Below are 14,778 nucleotides of genomic sequence, written 5' to 3' on the forward strand. Positions count from 1 at the left end.
GCATATTTATGCAGTCTTTGAGGCCTGTACATTGAAAACAGAATGAAGCAGCAGCTGAAATCTGAAGTTACAGGCATGGCTTCCCATGTGTAGCTTGTGCAGACTGACCCATCCTTTCACCACCTCCTAATCAAAGGCCCTTTGTTCAACAACTTCTAGCTGGCCTGCTGTCTTACACCCTCTCTTCCCCAAGAACACACAAACTGGCTGCTTAAACCAAGGCAGTGTGGAATCAAGACAAGCAGGGAGAACCAAAAATGAGTATTTCTGGAGAAAGGAAAGAAAGGAACAACATGTGGTATTGCACTAGAGGACTGGACAGGGCACTGGGATGTTTTTGAACAGAATTTGCCTTGCTGTTCTAACTATAAGGACAAGCCCTGAGACAGACATGAGGAAGGTCTGTAGCACAGACCAAGAAACTGGTAGGCTGTGTGAAGAAGTTGCAGGATGTATGACAGACAACAGAGGAAGTAAGAGCTGGTCTCAACATCAGCTGATATAACAGAAGGGACACAATGGTCTTTAAGAGTGGATTATTTACAGATGTAAATGTCTAAGTAAGTCAGACACACAACAGATTTATGGATCCCCAGTGCAGCTATGATGCAGGTTGGCAATTTCCAAGAGCTGCCACAGGAACACTAGACTGGCTGGGACCTCATCAAACCCTGCTATCCTGAATAATCACACCATAAACTATCAATCAAACATGTTTTCCAATGCACTTGGTCTCTCGCCTTCATTGTTATAAGGCATCTTTGCATCTCTTCAGGAATCCCTATACAGCTAGTCTCAGATGTAGCTCTGTTCTTTTGCAGCACTGTGCTGTACTTTAAACAGCTCTTCCCAGCCTATTCACCAGTGCAGCTGGTTCTTTGAAAGTTCTTTGGAAGACCAGTACAAACCAGCATGCCTGCTTCCAGCACTTTTTATTTTTTTGGCTACACCACAGAAAGCAAGCTTTTGTTTCTTCTTCTGAAGTCACAGGAGACCAGAAATGCATGTGCAGCTTCATGGGAGAGCTCACCAGGGCCTTGGAAAGTGATACCATTACTTCCCTCTCTCTGCTGGAAATACTCCAGATGAAACATTTGCTGCCTTTATTTAGCAGTCATGTGGTGAGCAATATGAAATGAGTTTGTTGGGGCTCAGCTCAATTTCTCCAAAAGACCAGAAACCCTGGCGCTTTATTTGGCTGCACCAAGCTCTGCAGACAGGTGGCAAATTAAAGGGGCCTGAACCACTCCCTGTTCACAAGTCAGTCACATCCAATAGGCTTCTCTTGCTATGGCTGCAGCAAGGAAGCTGATCTATTTTTTGAGATTTTCAGAGTTGACATGTTTAACTTGAAATGAGAGAAAGAAAATGGTTCTCGAAATGGTTCATTCAGCCCAAGATTCCCCTAACTATTTGCTATTCATGCAGTCGGTTACACTGGGTCAAACAGTGGAAGAGTAATAGTAGAAAACAATTGAGTTCAAGAGAGACATTTTCAGGGAGGCAGTTGCCTCTGATCAAAGAGAATCCAGTTTTGTGCTCACTGGAGCAAGAATGAACAAAACCTGCAATCAGTAAGCCTCACAGACAATTTTTGGATACAGTAAGGTACCATTTTCTTAAACACTAATTAGAGGAAAGAAAAAGAAGGCACATTTATGAATGGATAGACCTGCAGGTTTATCTGTCTGTTAAAAAGCAAATAAGCACACCAGTGAAGAAGCCAGGGTCTATTCGTACTTGCATGGAAGATCTGCAAGTAAATAAAATCAAAAAAGAAAAGACAGCAACCCATCCACAGCCTGCCAGTTTGCTGATGCTACAGGAGGCTCCCTAACTGCAGTCCTCAACTACTGCATCAGCATGGCACTGATTGGCTCCGAATCAATGCCCCCATCCCTTGATCTTACGTCCTTTCTGCTGGGTACAAAATAAAGATGTCTGTTTTGCTCATCTAAAGCACCTCACAGCTTCACCCAGCACAGTGTTCTTGTCTTTCTGTCCTCGGCTATATGTTAACCAGGAATGCTTCATGCACAGGCTCTTCTAAACCTCCTTTCCCCTGAAGATAAACCCCAAGATTATGTCCTTGCCCTCCCTTCACCCTCGTGATGCTGACTGCGCTACCTGCAGAGTCTCGATGACAGTCACCCTTTCCTTTTCAGCTTTCCAGAAACTCACCCCGTGCAAAGCTCGCATGTAAAGCCCGCTCTGGTGGACAGGCACCATTGCTGAGCTGCGAGGGACTCCCAGTACCATGGTTTCAGGCCATCACATGATTTTTCTCTTTCAGGCTGTCTAGACTAAATTGTGGCTGTGAGTGGGCAATGCTGATGCCTGAATTTTCAGCGCACAAGAGAAATGCCCATCCCTGGTGAATTGCTCAATATGTAGGACGAAAAAGATGCCAAGTTCCTGTGCTCATTTCTTCCGGCAGAGCAAGGAGGGGGAAAAAGCAAGCTGCTCTTGAGCAAGAGCCCTTTTCACTTTTCTCCAGACTCCTCTCTTGTCCCCTTCTCTGCTCAACTGACATGGAGAAGCTCATACACCTCATCTTCTTGGTCTTCTTGTCAGGTAAGAAAGCGTACATGGCCTTGGGTTTCAGTTAACAGATAGGGTAAAGGATTGGTGCAAAACTTAGTCTCTACCTGCACCTCGTATGAGATTACTGATAATGCTACAGGAAAAGACTGCACAGGTCTTGAAATACAGTAGCTCCTTCTGGATGCAAAGGCATCTTCGTTGTAGCTTGCGGTTCTTTGAAGGACCAATACAGTTATTACGGATAAAGAGCCTTACTGCCTGTCTGTACACTGCAAGGTCCAACGCATTGCAAGCAGAGGGAACCTGGAGCATTGCAGCGTGTTCTGCCCTCTACTCTTCCTCCCCAGTTATACTGCAAGGATGTCAGATTCCTTCCTCGGAGTTTGTTCTTTTCCCTTAATTTAACAAAGGGCCAGTGGTGATCCATGTGCTCAGCTTTTCTCACAGGGATCCTTTTGAGTCAGAACAGGAAACATGGTTGACAGAAGTCTTGTGTGCCTTCTCAGAATGAAATGTGAAATTGCAAAATCTTGTTTGCATTTGTAGGGTTTCGAATGTAAATTGCAGCATGTAGAGTTCAAGAGGAGGAAAATAAAACTCAATTAAGGGGACATGTCTGAAATCTTGGGCACTGGACTATTTTCAGCTTGGAAAGCAATGTTCATCTGAAATGAGAAACAAGGCACAGGACCCAGCTGGTACTCCCAGCTGGCAGCCTTCTCTCTCCAGCCACACTTTGGAGATCCGATACTTGCAGCAGTGCACAGAAAGGCAACAGATTCAGGCTTTGGGAGCACGGAAACCTGTCTCAAAAATCTGAATAAATCTGGAAAAAAGTTCACTATACTTTTTTCAGTAGCACACAACAAGGGAAGAGGAACACAAACAGTAAATTATGTCAGCAGAATTGGTTGAAAAGGTAATGACATGAAGTTTACACAGGGGCATCAGCAGAGATTTTTTGCAGTGCTGTTTCTATTTAAAACAAAACCAAAAAACAAAACGCTGAGGCCGTTCCAGCAACTGAAGGGGCAGAACTGGAGGTGAGGAGGGGTCCACAAGAGAAATAGGAGAGGGAGTTAAAATGTTTAGAGGGATTGCACAGGACTGGACTGGACATGCTGTGAGGTAGGCCTTGACTGGAACAACTGAGTGGAGCAACGTATCAGAATAAAGACATGTAGGTGTTGCATACTTGGAGAGCACAGATCCATTTTTATGCCTTCTCGTAGTCAAGCCTGAAAGACCTTCATTTTTTTTTAGTTTACAATTCACTCAGAATGGTTGAAATTATTTTAAGAAGTGTTATTAAAAGGCTCAGCCAGCACAATGTCCTCACAAGAGCCTATTTTTTAATTTACTTCTGTTAAGTAAATCATTACTTATGGATTCACAGAAGGCACTAGCCTCTGAATTTTTTCACTAGAAATACGGATTTCCACAAATACCACACTGTACTTCTCTCTGAAGTATTAATAGCTCACTGTCCCTTCTGCCTTTGCCTACCATAAAGAGGAATGGAAATTAGAAATAAGGAACTAAGGCAAAAAAAAAAGGCAAGCAGCCAAAGACCAGTTGTCAACATGATTAAAATCAGTACAATATTAAAAGATAGGGTGAAAAAAATTGCTAAACCCCTGGATTTAGAAATTAGGAGTGGGATTAAGAAGTAACCTCCTAAACAGCTAACTGGACACTGGTTTGTAGGTGTCACTTTGATTCTAGCATTTGCCAGGGCTGTGTTGCTTCTCTCTGGCTGTATAAAGAGCCTTAAAATGGGGATAAACTTCATGGGCATTTACTGCAAAGGACCTTTTCCGCAGCAGCGGGTACTCCAGAGCCAAATCTGCATCTATGAATGTATGTGGAAGGGCCGAGCTCAAGACCAAAACCTGAAGCAAGCTGCCTTGCTGCAGCTGTATGCAGGTAAGCAGCTTCGATGTTGCAAAGCAGGGGTGTTGCGGCAAGACTAGTCTAACGAGAGTTACACAGAAACAATTTGTCATTATTGGGTCAAGCTATGTTTTTATGAGGTGCCTTGTAAAAAGCTTTTAAAAATCAAGACAGCTTGCCTGATGCCAACTCAATCTACCTGAATGCCCAGCTTCATGCTCCTCAGGACCAGAGGAAAATGCAAGTTTATATTTAATCCCCTAATCATGCTGACAAACTGCTTCCCCTTACTGGGCAGGAGCCCAATGATTACAGAAAGTGTGATGTGGTTGAGCTCCAGACTGCAATCCAGAGCTGTCACCACAGGGCCAGAATGGAAGGCAAGGACCAAAATTTCCTGAGCTTCAGAAAATCTGCAAATATTAATGAAGCTGATACCTCCTCCTTCCCTCAGTCCCCCCCGCAAAGAATAGCTGCCTGGCAAGAGCCAAATAACACACCAGTCAGAGGGATCACTACAGACGTATTTCAAGAAAGTCTGAACCAAGACTCTGAATCTGAGCACACTGTATCTTTCATGGGGGAAGCAGACAAGTGACAGCCCTACAGTTGACAGCAGCCATCACTAGAGTTGTAAGAGGAAAATGACGTTTAGCATAAACATAGTGGTAAGGGATAGATATGAAAGAGGCTTGGCTCACTGCTTCCTCCTACTCTCCTAGCATCCTGTGCTGCAGAGAATGTCACTGTGGTGTACGGAATGGAGGGGGGCACCATTTCTGTCAACTGCACTTATAACCCCTGGCAGCAGCGGTGGAGAGAAAAGAGCTGGTGCAAGCAGATCGATGAGACCAAGTGCCAACATGTGGTGAGCGCCCGACGCCTCTGGCTGCCATTCCTAAAGAACAGGAATGGCACCACCTCCATCAGTGACAATGTCCGTGAGGGGGTCCTGACGGTGACCATGAAGCGACTCAAGAAGCAGGATGCTGGATTGTACCAGTGCAAAACCGACTACCTGGGGGAAACAAAGAGCTTAGGGAAGGTGCAAGTTGAAGTGCTGACAGGTACGTCCTGGGGCTCTGAGTTTCATGAGTTCCTGAGTTGCTACTTAAATTTCACCTGGGTCTGCAGATGCCAAGGCCTCACTTTAGTAAACATCTACTTTTGTCTTACTCTAAGGATGTACATGACCTCACTGTTACAGGACTTCTAACATGTCATCCCCTTATTGCTGCCCAGATTAAGCTCCTAGCACAGAGCCCAGTGCCCAATCTCACCTTGGTTACCTATGCCTAGCTGGGCCACTGGTGTTGGTGACACCAATGAATATCACCCAGAAACATATGCAGACTAAACTGTTCTGTTTCTATCATCAGCTGTCCTGGAGACCCAAATGCCAGAGGAGCCTAGTGCTGTGCAGAGCATCTCCAGGTAAGCCATAAAACTCCTCATGCTGGGATCTCTAGTCTTCCTAGGACTAAAGCAGATCAGCATCAGCAACCCCATTTGAACCTGAGGCATACCACCACAGGCATATTCTCTACCTCCTCCTAATCCATGACAATTCTCAGAGCTGCTGTGTGGTTTCTAAACAGCAGCTTTATCTTAATCCAGAAAATGCAGTGCTTCAGTGCCAAGCAAAACAACTCCTGCAGATCATAATTTATCCGTATGCGAGATCTTGCAGTTAAAACCTATTATAGTTGTTCTAACCTCCCAGGCTCTGTTTTGCACAGGCAGGGATTGTCTGTTGCAGGAGATGTTACCATCTTCACATTGTATACTACAAGAGTTTCTTTAAAGATTGAACCATCCCCTTCATGGCTAAGCTTTATTGTTGTATTTATGGTTCCCCATAGCATCCCTCCTGAAGCTGATTTCACTGTCTTCTATTTCATTGCTGGATTCCTGGTTACTAAGTTCATGGTGGCTGTGCTGATCTTTATAATTGGCAACAGTAGGAAGAACCGAGAACCAGAGCAGAACCCAAACTTGAATGAGCAGCAGGTCCTCCCTTTCACTGGTGACCTTGCACATGATGGAATCAGCCCCTCCTGGGAGAGCACTGCTTAGACCTAAACCAAAGGGAATCCACAGGGAAATGAACATCAAGCATTTGCAGGCAAAGCTTTGCCACCTGCCGTAAGGAAAGGATTGCCTACTAAACACAGGTATTGATGAACCTATCACTCTAGAGAGGGAATGTCACCATCTACCACCCCTTCTCATTGGTGCTGACCAACTTTTTCCAACACAACTGAACTGAAAAGATGCTGCCAGTAACACCTGAACCTAATGGAAGAGGATGGGATCGAGGGCCAGGGAGAAAGGAGGAATATGAATTCTTTCTGTCAAGAGATCCAGCACAGACTTATCTATGTGCAGAGATGCTTCCCCAAGCATGGTAAAGGTGAGAGAGCTCTGCTCAGTTTTCCACCCAGCTCATTGCTAGGCCAGAAAAAACTTTGCTGCTCTGTACAGCTACTGGCAAATGCTTTGTTGTAAATGAAACTACTGATACACCAGCGAACATAAATAGAAGTTCAGGTAACACATCTCAATGACCATGTGTTGAGCAACTCACAGACACATCCACATAATGTAAAAATGGAAAGACATGGTTCTGTCTCAAATCTCCGAGAAACTTCTCCTGATGCATTGAAGATCAGTGTTAAAGAACTAATAGCTTTTTTCAAGGCGTCCTACATGTCTCTACAAAATGCTCGAATACTTCCGCCAAAAGCATGAAATATAACCAGAACTAGATGGTTTGTGTTGAAAGCTAATATTATTATTTGTCTAGAAATCAGCTTTTTAACTGAGATTCCACACTCTAAAGACTGAAGCTTTTGACACACTTCTGGTAGTGCAATGCTCTGCTATCATCTCCAGTCACTGCCAGTAGCACCACACCACCAGGCAGAGTTATTCCAGATATTCACCCCCAGTATCATTCCACCAAGGTCTGAACTGAGACCCATCAACTTCATGTCATCTCAGAGCAGTGCCAGGTGAGAGATTCTGTCTTTCCAAGGTGATGAAGACTAGCTCCCAAAAATTGCCTTGGACAGTGTGGATCCTTGGTGAACAGTCACTATGGAAAGGCGTAAGGAACTACAGAACATAACAGAAAGGGATGTGAAGACTATACGCAGCTCTAAGCCTGCTTCCTCATTTCTCAAATGATTTTGTGAACCAAGAATGAACTGTCTCTCTGTATTTCTTCCTGTATTTTTTCTACCCTCTCAAGGGGATGTTACCAACATGTGATCATTGTTCATCGCTCCCCAAAGTGAAGCTGCATTTAGCTCTCCCAGGAAGACCCCAAACCTAAGGGCATTCACACTTCTTTTCCCTGCACTGCCTGCAAAGCTAAATAAAATCAAACTGATTATCTGACTTAGTGTGGATTCATGATAAAGAGCTGCAGTACACCAGATCACAATACATCACCCAGAGAAGAGGTAACACTTAGAACATGCTGGTGTGTTTATAATGTATAGAAATGCTCTAAGCCAGGTGGGCAGGTTGGCACATCCAGCCAGTTCCATTTAGCACCATGCAGAAACAGCAGCTCAGATCCCAAAACCAGATCAGGCTATGTATGGTTGTGCTCTGTCTAAACTGATTTCCTCTATTTCCAGAGGGTAAATTAGCCCATACACAGTTGCACACCGCTGCAGCTGCACTAACACAAACCTAGCTTCAGTATTCCTGGATGGTACTGTGGTGCCCAGCTAGACGTGCTATAAAACAAGGGAATCACAGCTCTAACCAGGAGATCTGGGTCCTAGTTCCAGCTCCAACCTGTTGAGAGACCTCAGGCAGGGCCATCCACTGCCTCTGTGATGGCACAGTGATGATTGTCCACCACTATACAAGGGCTTTGGGAACGAGAGAGATAAAACTTGCATTTAAGTGCAAAGCAGCAGTAAGGATTAACACATCCAACTGAAAGCTGCTCTGTAATATATCAAGGTAGCACTACAGACCGAAAATGCCTATTTTCTTTCCAGCCCACACAGCCTGATTGCTAAATATGGCTATCTAGACAACAAGATATTTAAAGTGAAAAAACAGCCAGTAAACATTATGCAGCCTTCCCACCCAATAAGTAATATTAAGATTGTGGTTAAAAGATATTCTCAGCAATTCCAAACTGGCATTATCACTCTAGGCAGCAGATGACTGCAAGTGAGAGAGCAAGTTAGCTTCCTCTGCAACAGAGAATTTCTCAGCGATAAAGAAGCTCTGGGATACATTTTTTTTCATCTGTGCCCTAAAATACTTTCTAGTTCAGGATGGGGGGTTTTCCAGCCCTGCTGTTCTTGCTGACACTACCAGGTAAGGCTCAGAGACTCTTCATTTCTCCTAGGAACAGGATGCTCTCTGTGCTGTTGCATGCATTGCACGCTGTTATTTGCTTGAGCACTTTTTATTCAGGCCATCTATAGCCAGGCACAGAATGAGATTCACGGAAGTCAATGAGGGGAGGAAATGTTCAGCCTGAAATTTGGTTATTTTAATTATACAAGCTTTTGGGTTCTCATTTTTGTCTACAGTAGTTCTGTATTTTGTCCAGAAACTGAACTTCATGGTGGGACATTTGGCAATCTTTGCCCATCTGAGACCTTTCTCTCCCACTATTGTGAAGTTCTCAGTCTGAAATCATCTAGCATGTGGGGAGGAAAATCTGTGTTTGTTGCTCTCTCCCAGATCAGGTATTGTGAGCAGTGTCATAGACAGGCTAGCTGCTGTTTGCTTGCTTACTGCAAATAAATACTGAGTCCACAGAGAGGAACAATAGGAATAACAATGGAAAAAGGGTAGTGGCACTAAGGCTAAGCACAGATGTTTATTTAGGCAAACCTGCAGAGTTAAATTACTCTTCTCAGAGGCCCACCGTGAGGGACCCAGTGGGAAAAAACTGCCATACTAAGCTGTGACTAGTTGTAGCATTATTTTCTTCTTTCTTTGGAAGGATCACGCATGGCAGGAGAGGACATGCAAGTGTTTCTGCATACAGAGGGAGAGTCCTTCAGAGCTAACTGCTCATATGATGTGCACAAGAATTTACATGAGAAGAAATTTTGGTGCAAGGAGCTGTCAGAAAAATCTTGTCTAGTCTTAGCCTTGAATTCCCCTTTAAAAGAAAGGATTAACCTTAACCATGCACTGCATCGTTCAGTTGACCTGATAGACTTAGGACGTGGCTGGTTTTCTGTGATCATGACAGCACTTCGAAGAGAGGATTCTGGCACATATCCGTGTGGGGTGATCTGAAGAATATTCTGCTGCAAAGAATACAGATGGTGGTTTCACTTGAGGGTGAGCTATGAGGTCAACAGTGCACCATGGGAGACAGCCAAAATAAATCAAGAATGATATGTCATCTCCATTTTTGTTTCACAGCAAAACATGGTGTATCTAGATGCAGAGATCCCACTAGAAGTTATCAAGGACAGGGTAAAACCCTATTATATAGCTCAATATAGAACCACAATATGTACCTATATGTATGTAGAGGCAGAACTGGCCAGGAAATTATTTTTGCCATATGAAATCAAAAAGTTTCAAAGGAAAAAAAAATAAAAATTTATGGATTACCATCAAAAACCTTGAATACAATTTTGTAGGATTGTATTAATCAAAAATAAATGGGTTTGGGACAGAAATATTTCAAGTAAGTTGATGAAAACTAAAAAACAATACTTGCTTTTGCACAAAATTTTCCATTCTGTTAAAAGGGTTTTACAGTCACAGAAACCTTTCACACAGAAAAGCTTTGATAACTCACATATAAGACTCGTGAGATGGAGCAACACCATCTTAAACTTGAACACATGTATGATGCATAAGAAATATGCTGAGGTGGCTCCATGTCCCAGCACCTGGGGAATTTGACAGCAATAACAGCCCTGGAACCTGATACAGCCCATGTTCAGAAAGGGCAGCAGTAATCCAAATTTCCCATTTGCCACCCCAAACTTATCTCCAGTGACCACCATCCTCAGACTGGGGCTGGTTATTTCCTTGTCTTCTGCAAGTTCTCTTCGTGCTGATGTTAGCTCTGCTCCTTTGTTGGATGAGATGTACACCACCATGGGGATTGCTTTTTCCTGTCTTTTCTCCCTCTAATGAATCACCACTCTATGTTCTTTAGAACCTGTAAGACCATTTGCAAAAAAAAGGAACTCCCTGTCCCTCCATTGCTCCTATTCTGTGATAGCCAAATCAGGAAACTTCAACATTTTATTTGGTGCAAAATGGAGTCCTGAATTAGATGTCAACCTATTATCAGAGGTAACTCTGATCAAAGTATCGTTAAAGTAGGAAGGACTGAAATGATGAATGACTTCTCATGGAAAATGATTAGAGTGTGGCTGAAAAAGCTCCGACTTAATGACTCAGGAGAATATCATCTTGAGAGCCAGGGGAGAAACAAACTACTGAATAGGATCGTGCTGGAAGTTTTGGGTGAGTTAATCAAAGAATTAATGATCTTCTAAAAGTCAGCAATTTCTTACCACTTGACAAGAAAGATTACAGGTCAATGTTAAAGAGCTCTCTTCTGAGCCTGGAAATTTCCTGAGACACAGATAATTCCTGAATTTCTTTTTTTTAAACAGATTTTTGATACATACTAATGGTATAAACAAATTGCAGCCAACTGATGAGGGGAGTCTGGCTTGGCTTCATTGGCTAATGAAATTTTACATTTACATCAGCAGATGAAAGACTCCAAGCAATCTGAATCTTTGCTTGAATTTCTACCTGAGTTCATCTCTTTGCCACTGCTCATTAGTAAACTTCTGTATATATTTTAACACTTTACTTCCTTTTCTGCTTTTACCCAGCCCGGGAGGCAGAAAAACAGAAGATACTTAGTGGAAGCTATTCTTTGATTTTTCTGATGTGACTGAAAAATGTGTATGGGAATCATATGACGCATCTTTTTTCTAAGATGCTTCCTTTCTAACAGCATTCAAGTGCCCAAATAAGCAATTCAGTTTTCATATCGTTCTCTAAAACAGCATAACTTTTCATGGCTGACCTATACCTTCTACAAAACTTGTCTCCTGCAGGAGCTGTCCTTTCCCTTTGAACTGTCACAGGACCCAAACTTGTAAGGAAAGCAGAAACCATATCTCATTTGTCCCTCTGCACATGATATAATCATTGAATAAGTAGGTTTTCCAAGGCGTCATGCAATCAAGTATCAAATATTTTGCAAGAATGAAAAAACACCAGAGGACCACAACCCAAAGGGAAGAAAACTGGAATCACAGTATGTCTGTTCTTGTCCTACTATCTACTTACTACTGGCTCTCTGGCTGGGCCTACACTTGATGTTTTCATTTAGATACACTGATAACAGGTACTATCCAACAACCTAAACAAAACTCCCAGCTATTTCCTAAGGAACTGATTGATCCCATTCCAGTGATTCAGCTGCATTAATAAATCTTCTTTTACTGGTAAATAGCACAGGATGAATATTCTTGTTCAACTTCACAATTTCATAGCTAACAAGCAAGCAGTGACTCCGGACCATTCTACAAACGTGCAAAGCAGGATTTTTTAGCATAAGAAAAAGTCACCAGGGATGGATTGATGTGGGAAAATCACCTACTCTTGTTTTTTTTTCAAGGGGAAAATTGGAATCGGGATGCAGATTTAGACACCATTTCATTTCCCACTAAGAAGGGGGATGTTGCCAACCCCACAGATGACAGCAATAAGGATCAGAGGTAAAAAACAAAGACTCCCAGACTCTAAGTATAGCATTCTGGATGCACTGCAGGATTTGAGGAGTGGTGTAACAAACAACTGAAGCATGTGCATGCACACACATACACACAAACAGGCTTCCCCTTCTCCCCTGTAGAGTTTGGTCCAACCTTCCCAAGTCCCATGAAAAGCTGTAGAATGTTTCTATCAGTTTCAGGAGCACTAAGTGAGGCCTCTACTGAAGATGCTCAGTTTGACTGTGTTCATCTTTTTTACCCAGTAAAAAAGGGACAACTATATGGCCCACGCAACGCTACAATGACTCTGCCTTTTGTACAAGCAGACCAGCCTAAGATGAATCCCAGTTAAACAACATAGCATGTCAGACAAGAGTTATTACCAGGCCTGATCAAAGGTGACCCTATTAATGATCCTGATCAAAGACAGACCATAAGAAGGGCTACTGCATCCTGATGAGGGATGCCTTTGAACTCTGGTAGCACTACAAATGACTGCAGGAAGAGAATTCAAACTCCTGAGTATTCCCCAGGCTTGCCAAGTGCCAAAGAAAATACAGCTGGGATGGATCCTCTGTAGCTGTAGATCAGTACTGACCTCATGGAACCACGCTTGTTTAGAAACAACATGGGTAATATTTGCATGCTGAATTTTTATCCTGGAACCATAATCCATTTTCAAACACACAAAATCCCCTCCCAAATTAACCCAGTCACCTCTGGTGCTGTAAATAGTAATGGAGATATCATGCTTTTCCCTGCAGGACCCTCTATGCTTTCATGGTGCTGAGTTCCTTCCTGCCTACAACTGCTCTGATTGCTACTGTTATACTCCTCGTCACCACTTATATCAGAAGGAAAAAGGCAGGTAAAGCTCCCTAATCCTCTTGTCTAGTTTTCCTGCCCCTACAGCTTGTCGTCCCACCACCCTGAATGTAAGCAAGGTCTGTTCATAGCAATCATTGTTCAGGGAGGCAATGAGACTGAGCTGAGAGTGAAATGCAAGATGTGAGTTAAATCACAGGGAAGGGACAGTGGGGGTAGTGATTTTTAAAATGAAAAGGTAAAGGTGTGGTTTTACACTCAAAGGAGATTCTGTCCTTCATGGCAGGAAAAGAGAGGGACTTTGGCAGACATCCTTCCTTCAGCCAAGCAGCACTGCAGGTAAGACATCATCAAAAATCCCACATTCCTGGTGCTTTGTTTGATCTCTGTCATGCAGAGACACTGGCTCTCTGTTCACCACTCACGGGAGCTATAAAGCAGTACCATGCATCCTACAGTGGACGTAGCATCCACTCAAGCTAGCACACTAAAGCCAGCTGTCTATATTTGTTGATTGTCTGACATCTTGTTGCAAAGCAGACACAACCTAACTCGGTTATTTGAGTAAGTCATAGCCCTTCTGCATATTTTTGTTTATAGTACTCAGAAAAATAAATGTAGTAACAAATATATAATTTTGATAATTAACTGGCCTTGAATCTTCAGTAACATCACCAAAGGTTCTCATCAAAGGAAAACTTTGCTAGTTGCAATCGCCCTAAATATTTAGTGTGTCAACAGTTGCTGCACCTTTCTACCTAGTCCCTTAAATCTGAGGAAGTAAAGTTTTGTGTAAGAGAAGTTTTCTAAACTGCTCTGAGCACACGTTCCCTTTTCCCATGCAAACCCTCCCCTCTTCCCCAGTTTCATGATACAAGGAGAAAATATTTGTGGTTGTAGATGAACCAAGATTAATATTCAGAAGCAAAAATGCTGAATTTCTTTTTAATTTCTCATTCTTTGTGGTTTCTCAGAAGGACAGAAGAAACAAAGCAATTAAAATGCCAGACGAGGAACTGAATTATAGTACAACATATGCTGCCATAAGGCACCAACCTCAGACAAAGCCTGAAGATGTTATATACGTCAACATACAGCCTTCACCAGAAGTTTTCTTCCACGCTCAAGAACCACCAGACAATTCAGTTTCCTCAGGGTCTGTGGAATATGGTACTGTTACCTTCAGAGCCGCAACTCCACATTCTGGAACTGAAAAGAGAAAAACAGGTCCACCTAAACAAAGCAGCACAAAGCCTTGGGCTTATTCACAGAATTTTGCTGAACTGCACTTAGAAACAATCCATTTATAACCAGTTGCTGAAGCTGGATACATATGGGGTGCAAGGCAGAAAGCAACTGAAAGGATGAGGCACATGGATGCACAAACCTTCCCTGAAAAACTAACTGCACTTTTCTAATAGTACAGCATCACAATTCAGCTATTGGTAAGCAAATCTAGTGGAAGGCTATGGTATATTTGCTTTTTCCAAATTGCTCTATTTTTAAACAACAGGCAACTATAAACCCCAAAACAGGAAACTGGTTCTCTCTGGTAGCAGCTGATACAGTGCCACAGTCAACAAAGGGCTGTGAGATATGGGAACACGATCCTCTTTTTTAGACTTTCAACTTCAACAGCTCACTTAAATACTCATATATAAAATGTTAATTATTGCCCGCTCTGATAAGATCCAGGTCAGCAAAGTGGCAAAGAATCTGCTTTATTTTAAAACATATGAGTTGTTTCACGGGCTTCAGAGAGACA

The 14,778-nt window shown here is 42.8% G+C and overlaps 1 protein-coding gene and 1 pseudogene across 1 annotated transcript; both read left to right on the forward strand.

The window, feature by feature from the left end:
* The first annotated feature begins 2,531 nt into the window (after positions 1–2,531).
* LOC103919817 (triggering receptor expressed on myeloid cells 2-like) lies at positions 2,532–6,682 on the forward strand. The gene is made up of 4 exons (XM_009327387.1): positions 2,532–2,574; positions 5,160–5,504; positions 5,817–5,871; positions 6,300–6,682. The coding sequence occupies exons 1-4, from the start codon at positions 2,532–2,534 to the stop codon at positions 6,511–6,513; spliced, it is 657 nt and encodes a 218-aa protein (XP_009325662.1). The 3' UTR covers positions 6,514–6,682.
* A 2,059-nt stretch (positions 6,683–8,741) lies between these two features.
* On the forward strand, positions 8,742–14,425 carry LOC103919871 (annotated as a pseudogene).
* The last annotated feature ends 353 nt before the right edge of the window (positions 14,426–14,778 follow it).

Source organism: Pygoscelis adeliae, unplaced genomic scaffold, assembly GCF_000699105.1.
Source record: "Pygoscelis adeliae isolate BGI_AS28 unplaced genomic scaffold, ASM69910v1 Scaffold197, whole genome shotgun sequence".
Classification (NCBI taxonomy): domain Eukaryota; kingdom Metazoa; phylum Chordata; class Aves; order Sphenisciformes; family Spheniscidae; genus Pygoscelis; species Pygoscelis adeliae.

What these genes read in the sequence shown, in the direction of transcription:
- LOC103919817 (XM_009327387.1), top strand. Translation starts at nt 2,532, where the DNA reads ATGGAGAAGCTCATACACCTCATCTTCTTGGTCTTCTTGTCAG. An exon ending in CTTCTTGGTCTTCTTGTCAG is followed by an intron (nt 2,575 to 5,159) that starts GTAAGAAAGCGT and finishes CTACTCTCCTAG; the next exon opens with CATCCTGTGCTGCAGAGAAT. An exon ending in GCTGTGCAGAGCATCTCCAG is followed by an intron (nt 5,872 to 6,299) that starts GTAAGCCATAAA and finishes GGTTCCCCATAG; the next exon opens with CATCCCTCCTGAAGCTGATT.